Source organism: Oncorhynchus keta, chromosome 28 (assembly GCF_023373465.1).
Source record: "Oncorhynchus keta strain PuntledgeMale-10-30-2019 chromosome 28, Oket_V2, whole genome shotgun sequence".
Classification (NCBI taxonomy): Eukaryota; Metazoa; Chordata; class Actinopteri; order Salmoniformes; family Salmonidae; genus Oncorhynchus; species Oncorhynchus keta.
In genome coordinates this window covers 47,713,657-47,733,580 of record NC_068448.1, presented here as the reverse complement: position 1 = coordinate 47,733,580, position 19,924 = coordinate 47,713,657, and the positions used below count along the sequence as shown (strand labels likewise).

General features: G+C 43.2%; 1 protein-coding gene across 5 annotated transcripts in view; it reads left to right on the top strand.

The window, feature by feature from the left end:
- LOC118361141 (rab effector MyRIP-like) overlaps positions 1-12,817 on the top strand; it is a 141,808-nt gene extending 128,991 nt beyond the window's left edge. For 4 of the 5 annotated variants that reach the window (XM_052483188.1, XM_052483186.1, XM_052483185.1 and 1 more), the window contains 7 exons: positions 242-985; positions 1,478-1,540; positions 4,329-4,520; positions 6,306-6,467; positions 8,434-8,532; positions 8,612-8,672; positions 10,314-12,817. In XM_052483188.1, the coding sequence (XP_052339148.1) occupies positions 242-985; positions 1,478-1,540; positions 4,329-4,520; positions 6,306-6,467; positions 8,434-8,532; positions 8,612-8,672; positions 10,314-10,357 (1,365 nt within the window). In that variant the 3' untranslated portion in view covers positions 10,358-12,817. The remainder of the gene's footprint in view (positions 1-241; positions 986-1,477; positions 1,541-4,328; positions 4,521-6,305; positions 6,468-8,433; positions 8,533-8,611; positions 8,673-10,313) is intronic. The other variant, XM_052483187.1, reaches the window with a different exon arrangement.
- Positions 12,818-19,924: the final 7,107 nt, after the last annotated feature.

The following is a 19,924-nucleotide window of genomic DNA, read 5'->3' as shown; positions in this document are numbered from 1 at the left end:
GACTATTGAGAAACATTACCACAACACTGTGTGGCAGAATAGGGCCATCTTTTTTCATAAAGACAGAAAATACGCTTTAAGGTCTCTCTCCCTATTACTCTCTTTCTCGCTCTCGCTCTTGCTCTCTCTCTCTCTCTCTCTCTCTCTCTCTCTCTCTCTCTCTCTCTCTCTCTCTCTCTCTCTCTCTCTCTCCTGCCCTCTTGCTCTGTCTCTGTCACTCTCTTTCTCTCTCCATCCTTAGGAGAACAGTTTCCTGCTGAACGGCCTGTTGAAGAGGGGCATGAGTGAGGAGATGGCCGCCCCTGATGTGGTGCCCGAGGCCATGACCCCCGAGGACCAGGACACTGTGGCCCCTAACTCTGCGGCCCCTAGCCCCCGTAACCCCATGACCCCTGACCCCCTATCCACCAGCAGCACTGGGCCCGGCTCCGGAGACACACTGGAGCAGGAGCTCCGCTCCAAACTGAGCCAGCTGGTTGGACGAGCCAACAGCAAAGAAGTAGTGAGCTCATCCGAGGACGAGCCAATCAAAAGTCCTGGAGGGAGAGACCGAGAAAGTGACAGACCGAAAGAGAAGCTGAGGCAGAATGAGAGAGAAGGAGATCGACAGAGTGAGAGACCGAGAGACAGACTGAGGAGTACAAGTCAGGATAGGGCGAAGAGAGAGACAATCGAGTCAGTGAAAGAGCCGGAACTGAAAAAGAGAGAGAGACTAACGGAAAGGCCGATATTAAGAGAGGAGGAGAGCGTGAAGGAGAGTAGGTTGGGGAGAGGAGGAAAGAGTTTGGAAGAGAAAGTAGATGACAGAGAAGAGAAGAGAGTTGAGAAGAACAGGCTCAGTAAGAGACCACAGGGAAAAGAGGTGGACAGAAAGACTGAGAAAAAGGGGGAACAAGTGGAAGACCAAAATGAAAAGACCGGATCCACGCCCACCTCGCTTGTTATTACCCCATCTGTCCAGGAGGGGGTGCTGTGTGACGGACAGGTGAGCAGAGAGAGGTGGAACAGGAACGCATTGTTTCATATTTCACTTTAACCATAGAGTTGGATAGAGGGCCAAATCTAGAGATATGTATACCAGGATAGGGATACTTGGCCCAAAGCCTGTTTTACCATGGGTAAAGATAGGAGATGAGCTCTCTAGTACATCTATGGCTTTAGCCTACCATCATTGTCCTGTTTGTCCTCACCTAAACACGGCAGGGGGCTACCCTTAGGTATCTCTCAATCTGATCTTAGACTGTCTCTGTATCGTACTCCTACGTCTCATTTCTCTCATTCACGCCTTTATTCCCCTGCCTTTCTTCTGTCTGTACCTTCTTCTCATCCCTAACCTCTTTCTCCCTCCTCGCCTACCTCTTCTCAACTCTTCTCACCTATATTTTGCTGTGCCATCCATGTCCCACCTCTCTCCTTCTCCCTTTCTCCTGTCTGTCTCTCCGTCCGTCCGTCCATGCGTGTCTGTCTTGTCTGTCAGGAGGGACAGAATTGGCTGGAACTACAGCAGAGGCTACAGTTGCTCTCTTCTCTCTTACAGCAGGTGAGATCTACTGTCTCTATAACACAGGCCCCCGGTCAGGACATCACACACACACATACATGCATAGACCTTCTATGCAACATGAGTCAAGAATAACAGTCCCAAACTTAACATTCACCTGATACAACACCAAAACTATCAAATTACTGTGATGGACGTAGACAGCACACACTAACACACACTCAGCCATGCACACGTGCACCTATCTGATGATTCCTCCTTTTACAATCCTCTCACACACACTGTCACAAGTAAGACATCAAGTGAGACATGGTTGTTTTTTCAGTGACCATAATGGTATTAGTCACTCTCTCTTTGTCTCTCGCTCGCTCTCTCTGCTCTACTTCAGTTGGTTGTGTCCCAAAATAGCACCCTATTCCTTATGTAGTGCGCTAAATGTAGGGTACAGAGTACCATTTGTGACGCCGATTTGTTCTTATCTAGATGTGGCCTATTTTAGGGACTTCTGGACACTTCTCAATGTTATTCAAAGCCACTCAGGGTGGATGGGGAGTGAAAGAGGGAGTGAAATAACCGAGTGAAAAGCGTATGGTGCTGGATTCAATTTAGACGTACGAAGCCGATTGCATTAGGTAATATACGCGTATCCCTTCCAGTGCTTTTCTCTTTTATTCTTCTTCCTTCAATACATTTTCGACAATTGTAAAGGGCAGAGGCTGGGGGTATGAATGGCAGTTACATAAAAGGTGTGAAACCACCAGTGGTATAAAGTACATAAGTGTAATTACTTTAAAGTACTAATAAGTATTTTTTTTTGGGGGGGGGGTGTCTGTACTTTACCTTTTTGACAGCTTTTACTTTTACTCCACTACATTTGTAAAGAAAATATTGATATTTTACTCCATGCATTTTCACATGACATGTACTCGTTACATTTCGAAGGCTCAGGCAGGACAGCAATATGGTCCAATTCACGCGCCTATCAATATAACGTGTTGTCATCCTTACTGCCTCTGATCTGGCACTCACTGAACACAAATGCTGCGTCTGTAAATGATGTCTGAGTCTTGGAGTCTGTCCGTAAATGTACAAAAACAAGAAAATCGTTCCGTCTAGTTTGTTTAATATAAGGAATTGGATGTATAGCATTTACTTTCATTTATTATTTTTACTCAAGTATAACAATTTAGTACTTTTCCCACCACTGTACTTAAGTATATTTAAAACCAGATACTTTTAGATATTTACTCAAGTAGTATTTTACTGGGTGACTTTCACTTTATCCATTTTCTATTAAGGCATCTTTACTTTTACTCAAGTATGACAATTGAGTACTTTTCCCACTACTGGACACCACAGCTCTCCATTTGAGGTACGGTATGTCAAGAGATAAATATGGATGGATTTACCATGGTATCCCACACACTACTAAAAGCCTTCTCTGGAATGGGGTGCTAAATCTGGGTAAAGTCATGTCCGTAAAGTCTTCCACAAATGACCGCAACGGGAATGTTTTAAAATCATGGTGCCATTTGTTGTAAGTTGCTGTCACCTTTCCTCTTTTGGAATAACACAAGGACACTGAAGTATATCTGCACAACCCTCCACGAGTATAGATCCTCGGCGTGTTCATAAAGCCCCAGTGGAACACAGGGGGACGTGTCAAACTTACTCCTCAGCTGTGAGTTTCCAGCTTGCGTCACTTCATTAACTTGCTCTTGAGGTGGCACGATCGGCTGAGACGCTTGCAGGAGCACGGTCACGTGTGTTTGTCCGCACCAGGTATGGGCCCAATTTGGGAGCAAATGTCACTCGCTGATAAGCGAGCAGCTTATAAGCAAGTGCACAAGCACGCACTGCATGGTATCTCAGGAATGCGGGTGTGGATGCACTGTCTAAAGTGCTTTCTCGACACAAATGTCGCAGTAGGAAATGGAGCCGTGTGTTGGGAGCCACGTGGTAATGATGTCTCTTTGTAATGGGGGTGATGGCCAAGACTCTCACTCCGGCTCCCATTCTCCATCGACCTACTCGGTCAGCACCGTAACTCTTTGCTCTCGAAGTCACCGCCGAGTGCTCAAAAGGAGCCGTCTCTCATCTCGTCTCATCTCCGGCTCAAGTGCCACCCACGAACACCTCCTAACACCCACACTGTGCCTTTCCTTTCAAAGCCCATGCACGTCGCTAGCCGGCTAACGCGTCTTAGAGAGAGAGAAAGCGGGTGGATCAATGCACTCATTAGTCCCACAGATCAAAGCTTCAAGCCAATGATTAACTCAATATTGAATTACATCCATCTCTCTCCTTCTCCATCTTCCCGCTCTCCTTTTCAGATGTACTGTTCTTGTTTGTACTGTACAGTTGGAGTGTGGTTTGTTATGTCGTTTAGGTTCAAGCCGAGACTGCACTTTAATTTGCCTCATGTTAGGTCCACTGTCACCCTTGCGTGACCTCTATAACTTAAACCTATTATATCGCGGAATCTACTAATAGAAAAGGTCAACAGCTCTCCTCCTCTTCCACCCAAAACCTCAGACTCTTCTTCCTCACACTGTTTTTCCTTCCACCTGACCGCTCCGTGCAGGTCGAGCGTGAGTCATGATGTGTGTTTGTGTGTGTGTTGAGGTGTAAAAGCTGTGTGTGTGTGTCATTGACTGACTTCATCTGTCATTGTCATTGACGACCATGCTGTAAACATCTCACTCGGACCCTCTTCACTGTTTCATATGTTTTTTACTCACTGATGGTAGTCATCTTTGTGCCTATAACTCGTATCTCTGTGTGTGTTATATGTCTGTTTTGTATCTGGTGTGTGTGTGTTGAACAGAAGTACTCGGCCGCATCTCTGTGCAGTATCACCACAGAAGTCCTGAAGGTGCTCAACGCTACCGAGGAGCTGATTGGTGAGGCGGGGGGCGATAGCGTCACCCCCTCAGAGTGCATGAGCGCGTCTGAATCCTTCTCCAGCAGCTTAGAGACCAGGGAGCTGGACCAGAAACTCACAAAGATGGAGGAAAAAGTAAGAACCACAGCCTACAGTTGAGGTCGGAAGTTTACATACACCTTAGACAAATACGTTTAAACTCAGTTTTTTTTACAATTCCTGACATTTAATCCTAGTAAAAATTCCCTGTCTTGGGTCATTTAGGATCACCACTTTATTTTAAGAATGTGAAATGTCAGAACAATCGATGAGAGAATGATTTCTTTTAGCTTTTATTTCTTTCATCACATTCCCAGTGGGCCAGAAATTTATGTACACTCAATTAGTATTTGGCAGCATTGCCTTTAAATTGTTTAACTTGGGTCAAACATTTCGGGTAGCCTTCCACAAGCTTCCCACAATACGTTGGGTGAATTTTGGCCCATTCCACCTGACCGAGCTAGTGTAACTGAGTCAGGTTTGTAGGCCTCCTTGCTCGCACATGCTTTTTCAGTTCTGCCCACACATTTTCTATTGGATTGAGGTCAGGGCTTTGTTATGGCCACTCCAAATACCTTGACTTTGTTGTCCTTAAGCCATTTTGACACAACTTTGGAAGTATGCTTAGGGTCATTGTCCATTTGGAAGACCCATTTGCGACCAAGCTTTAACTTCCTGACTGATGTCTTGAGAGATTTTTTACCTGTTTCCTCCAGCATCTTTACAATGTCCTTTGCTGTTATTCTGGGATTGAATTACACTTTTCGCACCAAATACGTTCATCTCTAGGAGACAGAACGCATCTCCTTCCTGAGCAGTATTTTATTTATTTTACCTTTATTTAACCAGGCAAGTCAGTTAAGAACAAATTCTTATTTTCAATGACGGCCTAGGAACAGTGGGTTAACTGCCTGTTCAGGGGCAGAACGACAGATTTTGTACCTTGTCAGCTCGGGGATTTGAACTTGCAACCTTTCGGTTACTAGTCCAATGCTCTAACCACTAGGCTACATGGTGTCTACCTGCGTACTGTTGTTTGTACAGATGAACGTGGTACTTTCAGGCATTTGGAAATTGCTCCCAAGAATGAACTAGACTTGTGGAGGTCTACAATTTCAATTTCTGAGGTCTTGGCTGATTTCTATTGATTTTCCTATGATGTCAAGCAAAGACGCACTTAGTTTGAAGGTAGGCCTTGAAATACATCCACAGGTACACCTCCTATTGACTCAAATTATGTAAATTATCCTATCAGAAGCTTCCAAAGCCAATACATAATTTTCTGGAATTTTCCAAGCTGTTTAAAGGCAGAGTCAATTTAGTGTATGTTAACTTCTGACCCACTGGAATTGTGATACAGTGAATTATAAGTGAAATAATCTGTCTGTAAAAAATTGTTGGAAAATTACTTGTCATTCACAAAACAGATGACCTAACCGACTTGCCAGAACTATAGTTTGTTAACAAGAAATGTGTGGAGTGGTTGAAAAACAAGTTTTAATGACTCCAACCTAATTGTATGTAAACTTCCGACTTCAACTGTACATACATCTGAATGTTGGTGGTTGTCACTATCTGGCCATGCTAAAAAGGACCAAAGTGCAGCGCTTTCTAAACCCAAAACATAATCCATACCCTAACCTCAACCATAACCCTAGATCAAGAAAATAGATAACCTATGTGTACTTGCCCATCTGAAGTCACTATCTGAGCCACTTTTGTCCATCTTAGCATGACCATATAGTGACTACAACCTGTATTATTTCATGTAGAGGCTCAACAAGACAGGCACTAGGATAGAGCCCTGTGGGATCCCAACATTGTTATGCTCAGAACCTTTGCCCATTGAGCTCTCCTGTAACAAGTGAGTTGTCCCTGCAGGTGTACCTGGCTGCGGGGGCGGTGTACGGCCTGGAGGGGGCACTGGGGGACCTGGAGGAAGTGGCCCGGGACATCAGCAGTATCACCTCAGACAGAGAGCTGGCCTTCCTGGAGGACCAGGTGGCCACTGCCGCCACCCAGGTGCAGCAGTCTGAGCTCCAGGTAGGGTGTCCATTCATATCCAAACGACCAGTTGTTTCAATGGCTGTGTTCCATGCTGATTACATTGCAGATGCATGTCAGATTTCACAGTACTTGTGTAGGTGTGACATATGAGCCAATCACATCTTCTTTTGTCATATACAGTATGTTTAAGGTATTTTCACAATTTTTTGATCAAAAAGAGAGAGTGGATGACAGTGCTGAAAGATAATTTGTGGTAAAGGGAAGTTGGTTGGCATGTGTCCTGGACGCTGCGTCTTAGACCACTAGATCACCCTAGGCTACCAACCAGATGTTATGATGGAGCAATTTGAAGCCCAACTGTGCAGTCGATGACATGGCACGTCTACAGTGTGGTCGGTCTGAAACGCAAGGTCTGATGGGCCTGTTAGAATACAGGCTTAAATGTGGAGACTGGATAGAGTGTGAAGGATATGTAATTGTATTCCACTGGTGTCTTCTAAATTGTCCTTCAGTAGCAAAGTGAATTGAAGTGATCTGCTAGCCGGAGCCTTGATCTACACCACATGTACAGAAAATATACACTGCTCAAAAATATAAAGGGAACACTTAAACAACACAATGTAACTCCAAGTCAATCACACTTCTGTGAAATCAAACTGTCCACTTAGGAAGCAACACTGATTGCCAATACATTTCACATGCTGTTGTGCAAATGGAATAGACAACAGGTGGAAATTATAGGCAATTAGCAAGACACCTGTGTTTGCTGTGTCTGTCAGCATAGTTTCCAGAGCATGGAGGCGCTACCAGGAGACAGGGCAGTACATCAGTAGACGTGGAGGAGGACGTAGGAGGGCAACAACCCAGCAGCAGGACCGCTACCGCCTTTGTGCAAGGAGGAGCAGGCGGAGCACTGCCAGAGCCCTGCAAAATGACCTCCAGCAGACCACAAATGTGCATGTGTCTGCTCAAACGGTCAGAAACAGACTCCATGGGGGTGGTATGATGGCTCGACGTCCACAGGTGGGGGTTGTGCTTACAGCCCAACACCGTGCAGAACGTTTGGCATTTGCCCGAGAACACAAAGATTGGCAAATTCGCCACTGGCGCCCTGTGCTCTTCACAGATGAAAGCAGGTTCACACTGAGCATATGTGACAGAGTATGGAGACGCCGTGGAGAACGTTCTGCTGCCTGCAATATCCTCCAGCATGACCGGTTTGGCGGTGGGTCAGTCATGGTGTGAGTTGGCATTTCATTGGGGGGCCGCGCAGCCCTCCATGTGCTCGCCAGAGGTAGCCTGACTGCCATTAGGTACCGAGTTGAGATTCTCAGATCCCTTGTGAGACCATATGCTGGTGCGTTGGCCCTGGGTTCTTCCTAATGCAAGACAATGCTAGACCTCATGTGGCTGGAGTGTGTCAGCAGTTCCTGCAAGAGGAAGGCATTGATGCTATGGACTGGCCCGCCCCGCCCGTTCCCCAGACCTGAATCCAATTGAGCACATCTGGGACATCATGTCTCGCTCCATCCACCAACACCACGTTGCACCACAGACTGTCCAGGAGTTGGCGGATGCTTTAGTCCAGGTCTGGGAGGAGATCCCTCAGGAGACCATCCGCCACCTCATCAGGAGCATGCCCAGGTGTTGTAGGGAGGTCATACAGGCACGTGGAGGCCACACACACTACTGAGCCTCATTTTTACTTGTTTTAAGGACATTACATCAAGGTTGGATCAGCCTGTAGTGTGGTATTCCACTTTAATTTTGAGTGTGACTCCAAATCCAGACCTCCATGGGTTGATACATTTGATTTCCATCGATCATTTTTGTGTGATTTTGTTGTCAGCACATTCAACTATGTAAAGAAAGTATTTAATAAGAATATTTCATTAATTCAGATCTAGGATGTGTTATTTTAGTGTTCCCTTTATTTTGTAGTTTTACTTCAGATCTGATATCCTATTATCCTTCTGAATTGTTTTTCATCTTCTCCCTCCAGATATCAGACATCGAGGTGAGGATATTATCTTTAAAAACGGCTGGACTGAACGTTACCGCCTGCAATCGTTTCTCCAAATTCCCCAAGCCAAAACCTACGGTAGTATTTTTACACCTTAAAATTATTACACACATACACAGCCTAATGGTCACTGTACTCATGTACTGTTTCTCTGCAGCCTCAAACCCTCGACACGTCACGTCAACAGAGGAGAAAGCTACCTGCCCCTCCAGCCAAAGGTAACGGACTTGTTGAAATGCTCACAAAGAGAACCTGTTTTGCTTCGGAACCATTTGTTTAGTTCTATTTAATCAATTGATGCCTCCATTTCCACGTCCTACTTTTGTTTAATTAAGTTTATAGGGTTGACTCCCCTTGTTGATTGAAAAAGTACCAGGGCGCAAAATGATCCAAACGTTGTCACTTCATAAAATCTCAAATCTTTCAGACTGTGTAATATCACACTGTCTCAAGGAGCAAGTTCTGCCTTTCAACAGTCGTAAAACACACACACACACACACACACACACACACACACACACACACACACACACACACCCTCTTAGGGCGTTCATGTGCGTTTTACATCGATCTTGGCTCACATCACTGTGACAACACAATGTTGTCCGCTCCGCAGAGTAACGGACCCTTTTTAATGTGTGGATGTTGGATGGGGGGGGGGGGCTGGTATTCACACTTGGAAGGCTAACATCACACATTTGGATCTACAGGAGGAGATTGAATGGACGCCAGACTAAATGCACCAGCTAGAGAGGGAAGAAAGAGAAAGGTTCAATTAGGAAAGAGAGACGAAGCACAGAGAATAAGAGACGAATCGGACGGCTGCGTCATCAGCCAATGGGACACACTCCTTTTCATGTTAATAATTATTTCATTAATTATTAATGGTGGTTTTGTTTCTGTTTGGCGCCATCAAGCAGCGTCACCGTGTCAGTGATTCACTCTGTTTTTTTTTAGCTTTAGTCTCAAAGAAAAGCACAACGCAACAGAGGCGAGATCAAAGAAGTCGTCTCATAGTCATGTCGTGTTGATTTCAGAAGGAGATCGACAGAGCGTCTTTTAAAAAGATCGTCGTTAGATTAGAGCTGTATTCTTTCAGGAAGGGATGCATGTTTTACTGTTTCTCTCTCTGTCTGGGGGAACTTCTGACTTTCATGCCCAATTCTGATTAAATACGACCAAATAGTGTAACAAAAACTTAAAGGACACCTGCTCTTTCCTTTCCACAGACTGACCAGGTGAATCCAGGTGAAAAACTATGATCCCTTATTGATGTCACCTGTTAAATCCACTTCAATCAGTGTTGATGAAGGGGAGGACACAAGTTAGTTAAAGAAGGAGACAATTGTCTTTACACAATCCATGTCTCAATTGTCTATGTGTGCCATTCAGAGTGTGACTGGGCAAGGCTAAATATTTAGGTGTCTTTGAACAGGGTATGGTAGTAGGTGCCAGACGCACTGGTTTGTGTCAAGAACTGCAATGCTGCTGGGTTTTTCACTCTCAACAGTTTCCCAGGTGTATCAAGAATGGTCCACCACCCAAAGGACATCCAGCCAACTTGACACAACTGTGGGAAGCATTGGAGTCAACATGGGCCAGCATCCCTGTGGAATGCTTTTTGACACCTTGTGGAGTCCATGCCCCGACGAATTGAGGCTGTTCTGCCGGCAAAAGGGGGGGGTGCAACGCAATATTAGGACTGTGTTCTTAATGTTTGGTGCACTCAGTGTATATGCAATGTAAACTACATTTACGTTATACTATGTAATAGCTTCATTTGTCATTTTGACTATTGAATACTTTCCTTACCTGAATAGCTCAAGTATATGTCTATGTATTTCTTGGTCTTTTTCCAGATAAGGAGTCTGAGCAGCAGGTGAGAGCACTTCAGCCGTACTGACATACAGACAGCACAAAAAGTTCCTCGAGGGCACCCCAGGACCCGTGGACCCCCGCGGGGCCTCTCCAATCCAGTGCCTTGAATCAGCGTCCGCTTCGGGCTACACAGGGACTAACACCTGCTCTGTGCACCCCAACCAGCGCTCTCCTCAGCCAGGCACTTCCCCATCCTGTCACCCACTAAAAATGACCCCATACCATGCCTCCCCATCCTACTCCATCCACCCCCCCTGGGCCTCACTCACTGTAACCACCACACCACGACACCCACAACGTGGTGGGTTGATAGACGGCGTGTCTCTGCCTTAAAATCAGCATGCGAACACACAACTCACTGTCTTACTATCAAAAGAAGACGTCACTTCAGAGTCATTGTAGTACAGAAAATAAAAAACATCTGTCTTTTTTCTAACTGTTTGCAAGAGTGTTGTAGGTGTTTGAACTAATGAACAAAGAAGATGTGAAAAATACACGTGAAATACTTGTGGTACGTGTCCCTAAAGAGGCTAAACCATGTTTTATTTACTACTGTTTTACTTTCTCTCACCGATGAAATGTCATGATGAATTGTAGAGCAGTTGCAGAACCTGTTCAATGTTGACATTTAATTATTATTTCTGTGTAAAGACTCAAAAGTAATAATTTCCCTGAAACTAGCAAATAAGAAATCCTCATTCACTAAGATATGGTCTGATGTTTTTCAAATTTTAGAAAAGGAGATTACTTGAAAAAACATCGGGTGTCCTCTCCTGTTCCTCAGTTAAGAATTGTCATTAAGGTAGCAAGTGAACACAACTTAATTTTGTGATGACATAATTACTCTTGTGCTTAGTTGCCATATTTGGAGAAAGTTTTGCTATATTGCTAGTAATGTAATGAAACATTTACATTTAATTGCATTTTCAAATAATGAAGCATTTGTCACACAAATAGGCTACCTATCTGTAAAGCATTTATGAACCCAAAGAAGCCATGGATTAATTAAATGAACATGTGTTTCTTACCAATTAAAAACACCTGTCTATGAAATTGTCACCATCTAAGCCGTTAGTTGTTATTTTTATATTTAATTTATTTCAGCTTTGTGGCCTTTATTTGGCATAGATCCTGATTTGTCACCTGTGCTGTATGGCTCCAGTAATGAATTGTACATTGCGCTAAATATCTAGTAAATATGTAAACATAATGAAGCCTAATGGGCTGTATGACAAAATGCTATGAAAACCATGATTTTATTACAAGCAATTGAATTTTTAACTTTTCAAGATTGTTATAATTTTCACTAAAACAAGGTGAGTGGAAAATGGCGTAAGCTTTCTCCCCCTCTGAACGCTTCTCTCATCAGTTATGTCTGAAAGCGTGTCATGTTTCCATCTTCAAAGTGCTTTACATGTGTGGCTGCATTAATTGTCTAAAAATGTATGATTTCAAAAGTTGGTAAGGGTATTCATATTCATAATCAAATGGGAGATGCTATAAAAAGCAGTTGATGCAGTGTGTGACACAACTCCAAAGAGTCTTGAGTGCTCGGCCTGTTTCTATCAAGCGTCTCATTGTAGGAGTACTGGTCTAGGATCAGATCTTCCCTGTCCATGTTAACTGTATTCATTGTGATCTACAAATACAGGCCTTGCTCTTTATATTGAGAAAGTCAAAGTATTAATATAGAGGATATGAAATACAAGGTTGCGTAGGGTTCTGTTTGTGTCTACTGCTCCGTAATGACAGGTAAAATAGTATGACGTTTGCTTTGGTCCGTGGTGTTTATGTGCAGCCTTTTTTCAGGCCACACATAACACCCTGGACCAGAACTAATATAAAGTGTCATCTAGTTGTCCTTTGATAACAGGTTATTCCCATACCTCTGGACTGCTGGGACCTTCTGTTGTTTTTACATGATATAATGATATTTGATTCTATTGGGTTCTATTTGAACACTGTCCACTGGTGGGTCCATATTATTCATCCTATGATCGCCTTTTGCAGGTTTTGCAGATCGTTCCTGTATGTTGTCGTTGTTCCTGGAGGTGTGTTGTGTATAAACGCATGTTAAATAGATGTACAAAATTCTCACGAGAAGCACAGCCAAGGGGTTCATCATTATCAATGTCCTGTATTTTTATATTGTAAAAAAAGAAGTGATATCACCTCAGAATTTGTTTATATATATATGTAAAAAATGGATATGACATATAAGATATAATTGCCCAATCATAAACTTGATCCTTCTGTGTTGTCTGTGGGAGACTGTGCAACCTAGCTGCCATCATGACGGAATGACTGCAGTGAAGTTCACTATGCACAGCTTTGATGGACTATTCACTCATGTGCAATCGTTTGTTGCAATCCATATCATGTGTTGGGGAAAAATATAAAGAAGCAAAAAATGTATTCTCTATGTGCCAAATTGCTCTGAATGAGAAAGTGTAATACTAAATGAATAAAAGTTTGCATACCTGAATGATCTCTGGAGTTTCCTGTTATTTCTAACCTTTTGGAGTTAATGACGTATTACTTATCTTATGTTACGAAGAAAATCCCTTTTTTCAGCAATATTCATACCGATTTACCTCATGGTAAAAAAAAAGATATATATATGAACCCGCTAATTTGGAATTTGAGCATCTTTACATTTCTCTTGATTTACGTCATGCTTTTCGCTCAACAATCATCGGTAACAGCACCAATCTACCAAAAACATAGTTAGAGACATCTTCATTTATTAATCAATATAGATTGCATTTCTCAGTATGTACAGAATACAACTTGTTTTTTGGGTCAGCCAGTTTAGAGGTCCCTTTGAGTAAGACATAGGCTTGAGAGAGAACCTTGAGTAGAAGAAAGACCGGAAGGTAGAAAGAAAATGAGAAAGAGACCGAGAAACAGGGACAATCCTTGATTAAATAAATAAAAATACACATTCACAAACACAGACGGTGGGTGGCGAGCGTGTTGTCACGGTAACCAGTCGGCGTCCTCCCCTCCCAGTGCCTTCCCGAGGCTCTCCTGGTTCCTGATGGTGTTGAGGAGAAGCTCCAGGGTGTTTATCACATATTCAGGGTGTCTGAGCCCACCACTGCCCCCTCCTCTGCTCTGCCTCTTCCCAAAGCGCCCGATGGGCCTCACCCCACGCCCCACGTACCACAAAGGATCTATCTCTGGACCTGACAAAGAAAAGACGCGGGATGAGTGGAAGCTATATATATATATATATTTCAACCTTAACCTGATGCTTCCACTCATCCCACACACAGTATATACAAGCATGTGCTCGCAATCACAGACAGACAGAAACACACACACTCAAACTCTGACAAGCACACACAAATGCCTGTCCACAATGTAGCCTACATAGTTGTACCGTTATGCCTAAACAGTATGTCACATTTGATAGTCAGACCTAATAACCCTTCATATTGCTGTTCCATAACTAGTATTAATGTTGTAAAGGACACAATGTTTTGGTATTGGTATGAGTTCTGATGTGGTATGAACAATAACGTGATATGAACAATAATCTGGTATGAACAATAACATTGTATGGACATTAACGTGATATGAACAATAACCTGGGTATGAACAATAACGTGAAATGAACAATAACCTGGTATGAACAATAACATGGTATGAACATTAATATTGTATGAACATTAACGTGATATGAACAATAACTTGGTATGAACAATAACATGGTATGAACAATAACATTGTATGAACAACGTGATATGAACAATAACGTGGTATGAACAATAACGTGATATGAACAATAACGTGGTATGAACAATAACGTGATATGAACAATAACCCGGGTATGAACAATAACGTGATATTAACAATAACCCGGGTATGAACAATAACGTGATTTGAACAATAACGTGATATGAACAATAACGTGATATGAACAATAACCCGGGTATGAACAATAACGTGATATGAACAATAACGTGGTATGAACAATAACGTGATATGAACAATAACCCGGGTATGAACAATAACGTGATTTGAACAATAACGTGATATGAACAATAACGTGATAAGAACAATAACCCGGGTATGAACAATAACGTGATATGAACAATAACCTGGTATGAACAATAACGTGATATGAACAATAACCCGGGTATGAACAATAACGTGATATGAACAATAACGTGATATGAACAATAACCCGGGTATGAGCAATAACATGGTGTGAACAATTTAGTGGTATTTACAATAGCATGTATAAACAATAAGGTGGTATGATCAATAGCCTGGTATGAACAATACTATTTATGCTACAAAACAATAACCTGGTATGAACAATACCATGTAGGCTATGAACAATAACCAGAAAGTAGATGTCACCTTTTCATCAGGCAGTGGAGGTCCATTTATTGGATTTTAGGGTTATTTACTTCATAAACGCCATATCAATAATGTTAAAAACCTTAGATGATATTATATAACAAAATGTATTTTTAGAATCATTGTAGATCATATCACGTTATCAGTGTGATATGTGTTACCCATTCAAAATTATTACATTTGTTTATTATGATTGTATTTGTTTATTAACATATTTTACCACACCCTTTATAAACCATTTGTAATAGGTTAGAATAGATCTGAAATATTATTTATATTAATTAACATACAAAAATGGAATTGTATTAAATAAAATGTGCAATCCATGTGTAATATCCATATCGTCACAAATCATTCACTTTTATTCGAAAATAAAACGAGCAACAACTTACTTCTATTGTCGACATTGTGGACGATATGATAGTCGTGCTCCACTGTGGTACTGTGTACACAGGTGACGGTCGTGGACAGCAGCAGCAGTACCGTGAGCGCAGCCGTCAGCCAGCGGGTCCCCAGGACGCACTCTCTCACCGTCACCGGGCTCGCAACTCTAGTCTCAGGAATCATTGTAGATGGACAGCAAGGAACTGCACGTGGACCGTCTTATTTTAAAACGACATAAAGGTAAAGATAAATGGTTGAACCCGACTTTAGACTTGTATCAATGTCATCTTGTCCTAACTTTTCAATTAGTATGTTTAACGCGTAATTGCGCACGATTGCGTAATCTTAGAAAATACAGATGTGTCTACCAATGAATTATCTACTCTTACCTAATAACTGAATAAATCATTTATTATCCTAAATAAGTGTTCACATTTTATATATAAAAGTATAGCGGTTTGTGGACGGCACACAACTGTCTTAAACTTACTGTAAACTTTTGTAGCTTTGTAGAGGTTTTTCGGTGGAGGGTTTCCTCGTGTGAGGTTCTTCATTGGCGGGAAGGGTGTGAGCGGGAGTTTATATATTCCTGGACTGCCCATATTAGGTGATGAATCAAGAACGTCACATCGGATACTCTGGTGGATAAAGTCACCCCACCACTTCCTCCTCGTCCACTCCTTGCCTCTTCTTTCCTTTAAGAATGAAAAAGTAATTTAATTGGGCTTTTGGGTTGGAGTTTTCCTCGGTCATGGCACGCCGCGGTGCACTCCATCAAGTAGTCAATGACATGTGGACAACATTAAATTAGTAGACTGCATGCTTTGGGGACCTTCACTTCAAGTACAAGACAGTGGCCCAGGGTTGTGGAGGCGGGTATGCGTCAATCATCTTGATTAGTATCGACAAGTCCTTTCGTTGTCATAGCACCAACCATATAGTGGAAAACTGATCAATGAGTATAATTTTCAATGAATGAACTTGTGTATGTCTAATAAAATTAACTTATATTGTGATTCATTATAGGTAACTGAATTCTGGAGCACTGGACCGTTCCTTCAATGTAAGATGGTAAATGGTTATATCCTATCATTGGCCTACATTCTATGGTGATGTGCATGATTCACATACATACATTAACAAATTGATGAATGCAAAACGTGAGTGATCAATATAATGATATTAAAATCAAATGTTATTTGTCACGTGTGAATACAACAGGTGGATACAACAGTGAAATGCTTACTTACCAGCCCTTAACCAACAATGCAGTTTTAAGAAAATGCCTAAAAATGTAAGAGATAAAGAATAACAAATAATTAAAGAGCAGCAGTAAATAACAATAGCGGGGGTGTATACAGGGGGTACCGGTACAGAGTCAATGTACCAATGTGCGGGGGGCACCGGTGTCGAGGTAATTGAGGTGATTATGTACATGTAGGTAGAGTTATTAAAGTGGCTGTGCATAGTAATAACAGAGAGTAGCAGCAGCGTTGGGGGGGGTGCAAATAATCTGGGTAACCATTTGATTAACTGCTCAGGAGTTTTATGGCTTGGGGCTAGAAGCTGTTTAGAAGCCTCTTGGACCTAGACTTGGCGCTCTGGTACCTCTTTTTAAAATAATTTTTTAAAATTATTTGTAACATTTTTATTTCACCTTTATTTAACCAGGTAGGCTAGTTGAGAACAAGTTCTCATTTACAACTGCGACCTGGCCAAGATAAAGCATAGCAGTGTGAACAGACAACAACACAGAGTTACACATGGAGTAAACAATAAACAAGTCAATAACACAGTAGAAAAAGAAAAAAGAGTCTATATACATTGTGTGCAAAAGAAATGAGGAGGTAGGCGAATAATTACAATTTAGCAGATTAACACTGGAGTGAAATGATCAAATGGTCATGTGCAGGTAGAGATACTGGTGTGCAAAAGAGCAGAAAAGTAAATAAATAAAAACAGTATGGGGATGAGGTAGGTAAATTGGGTGGGCTATTTACCGTTGGACTATGTACAGCTGCAGCGATCAGTTAGCTGCTCAGATAGCAGATGTTTAAAGTTGGTGAGGGAGATTAAAGTCTCCAACTTCAGCGATTTTTCAATTCGTTCCAGTCACAGGCAGCAGAGAACTGGAAGGAAAGGCGGCCAAATGAGGTGTTGGCTTTAGGGATGGTCAGTGAGATACACCTGCTGGAGCGCGTGATACGGGTGGGTGTTGCCATCGTGACCAGTGAACTGAGATAAGGCGGAGCTTTACCTAGCATAGACTTGTAGATGACCTGTAGCCAGTGGGTCTGGCGACGAATATGTAGCGAGGACCAGCCGACTAGAGCATACAGGTCGCAGTGGTGGGTGGTATAAGGTGCTTTAGTAACAAAACGGATGGCACTGTGATAAACTGCATCCAGTTTGCTGAGTAGAGTATTGGAAGCTATTTTGTAGATGACATCGCCGAAGTCGAGGATCGGTAGGATAGTCAGTTTTACTAGGGTAAGTTTGGTGGCGTGAGGGAGGCTTTGTTGCGGAATAGAAAGCCGGCTCTAGATTTGATTTTAGATTGGAGATGTTTGATATGAGTCTGGAAGGAGAGTTTACAGTCTAGCCAGACACCTAGGTACTTATAGATGTCCACATATTCTAGGTCGGCATCATCCAGGGTGGTGATGCTAGTCGGGCGTGCGGGTGCAGGCAGCGAACGGTTGAAAAGCATGCATTTGGTTTTACTAGCGTTTAAGAGCAGTTGGAGGCCACGGAAGGAGTGTTGTATGGCATTGTAGCTCGTTTGGAGGTTAGATAGCACAGTGTCCAAGGACGGCCGGAAGTATACAGAATGGTGTCGTCTGCGTAGAGGTGGACAAGGGAATCGCCCGCAGCAAGAGCAACATCATTGATATTTACAGAGAAAAGAGTCGGCCCGAGGATTGAACCCTGTGGCACCCCCATAGAGACTGCCAGAGGACCGGACAACATGCCCTCCGATTTGACACACTGAACTCTGTCTGCAAAGTAGTTGGTGAACCAGGCAAGGCAGTCATTAGAAAAACCGAGGCTACTGAGTCTGCCGATAAGAATATGGGGATTGACAGAGTCGAAAGCCTTGGCCAGGTCGACGAAGACGGCTGCACAGTACTGTCTTTTATCTATGGCGGTTATGATATTGTTTAGTACCTTGAGCGTGGCTGAGGTGCACCCGTGACCGGCTCGGAAACCAGATTGCACAGCGGAGAAGGTACTGTGGGATTCGAGATTCTCAGTGATCTGTTTGTTGACTAGACTTTTGAAGACCTTAGATAGGCAGGGCAGGATGGACATAGGTCTGTAGCAGTTTGGGTCCAGGGTGTCTTCCCCCTTGAAGAGGGGGATGACTGCGGCAGCTTTCCAATCCTTGGGGATCTCAGACGATATGAAAGAGAGGTTGAACAGGCTGGTAATAGGGGTTACGAAAATGGAGGCGGATAGTTTCAGAAATAGAGGGTCCAGATGGTCAAGACCAGCTGATTTGTACGGGTCCAGGTTTTGCAGCTCTTTCAGAACATCTGCTATCTGGATTTGGGTAAAGGAGAAGCTGGGGAGGCTTGGGCGAGTAGCTGCTGGGGGGAGCTATTGGCCGAGGTAGGAGTATCCAGGAGGAAGGCATGACCAGCCATTTAGAAATGCTTGTTGAAATTATCGATTATCATGGATTTATCAGTGGTGACCATGTTACCTAGCCTCAGTGCAGTGGGCAGCTGGGAGGAGGTACTCTTGTTCTCCATGGACTTTACAGTGTTTTTTGAGTTAGAGCTACAGGATGCAAACTTCTGCTTGAAAAGGCTGGCCTTTGCTTTCCTGACTGAATGCGTGTATTGGTTCCTGATCGCGGGGACTATTCAACGCTATTGCAGTCCGCCACAGGATGTTTTTATGCTGGTCGAGGGCAGTCAGGTCTGGAGTGAACCAAGGGCTATATCTGTTCTTAATTCTGCATTTTGTGAACGGAGCATGCTTATCTAAGATGGTGAGGAAGTTACTTTTAAAGAATGACCAGGCATCCTCAACATCATGAGGTCAACATCCTTCCAGGATACCCGGGCCAGGTCAATTAGAAAGGCCTGCTCGCAGAAGTGTTTTAGGGAGCGTTTGACAGTGATGAGGGGTGGTCGTTTGACTGCGGACCCGTAGCGGATGCAGGCAATGAGGCAGTGATCGCTGAGATCCTGATTGAAGACAGCGGAGGTGTATTTGGAGGGCCAGTTGGTCAGGATAACGTCTATGAGGGTGCCATTGTTTACATTTCTTAGGGTTGTACCTGGTGGGTTCCTTGATAATTTGTGTGAGATTGAGGGCATCTAGCTTAGATTGTAGGACTGCCGGGGTGTTAAGCATATCCCAATTTAGGTCACCTAACAGAACAAACTCTGAAGCTAGATGGGGGGCGATCAATTCACAAATGGTGTCTAGGGCACAGCTGGGAGCTGAGGGGGGTAGCAGGCGGCAACTGTGAGAGACTTATTTCTGGAGTAATTTTTAAAATTAGTAGTTAGAACTGTTTGGGTATGGACCTGGAAAGTATGATATTACTTTGCAGGCTATCTCTGCAGTAGACTGCAACTCCGCCCCCTTTGGCAGTTTTATCTTGACGGAAAATGTTATAGTTGGGTATGGAAATCTCAACCTTTTTGGTGGCCTTCCTTCTGATGTTGACATGCTTGAAACCCATTCTTTTTCTATCACAGAAGTCAACGAATGAGGGGCCTGGGTTTACCTCCACATCACCCGCGGAACAAAGGAGGAGTAGTATGAGGGTGCGGCTAAAGGCTATCAAAACTGGTCGCCTAGAGCGTTGGGGACAAAAAAT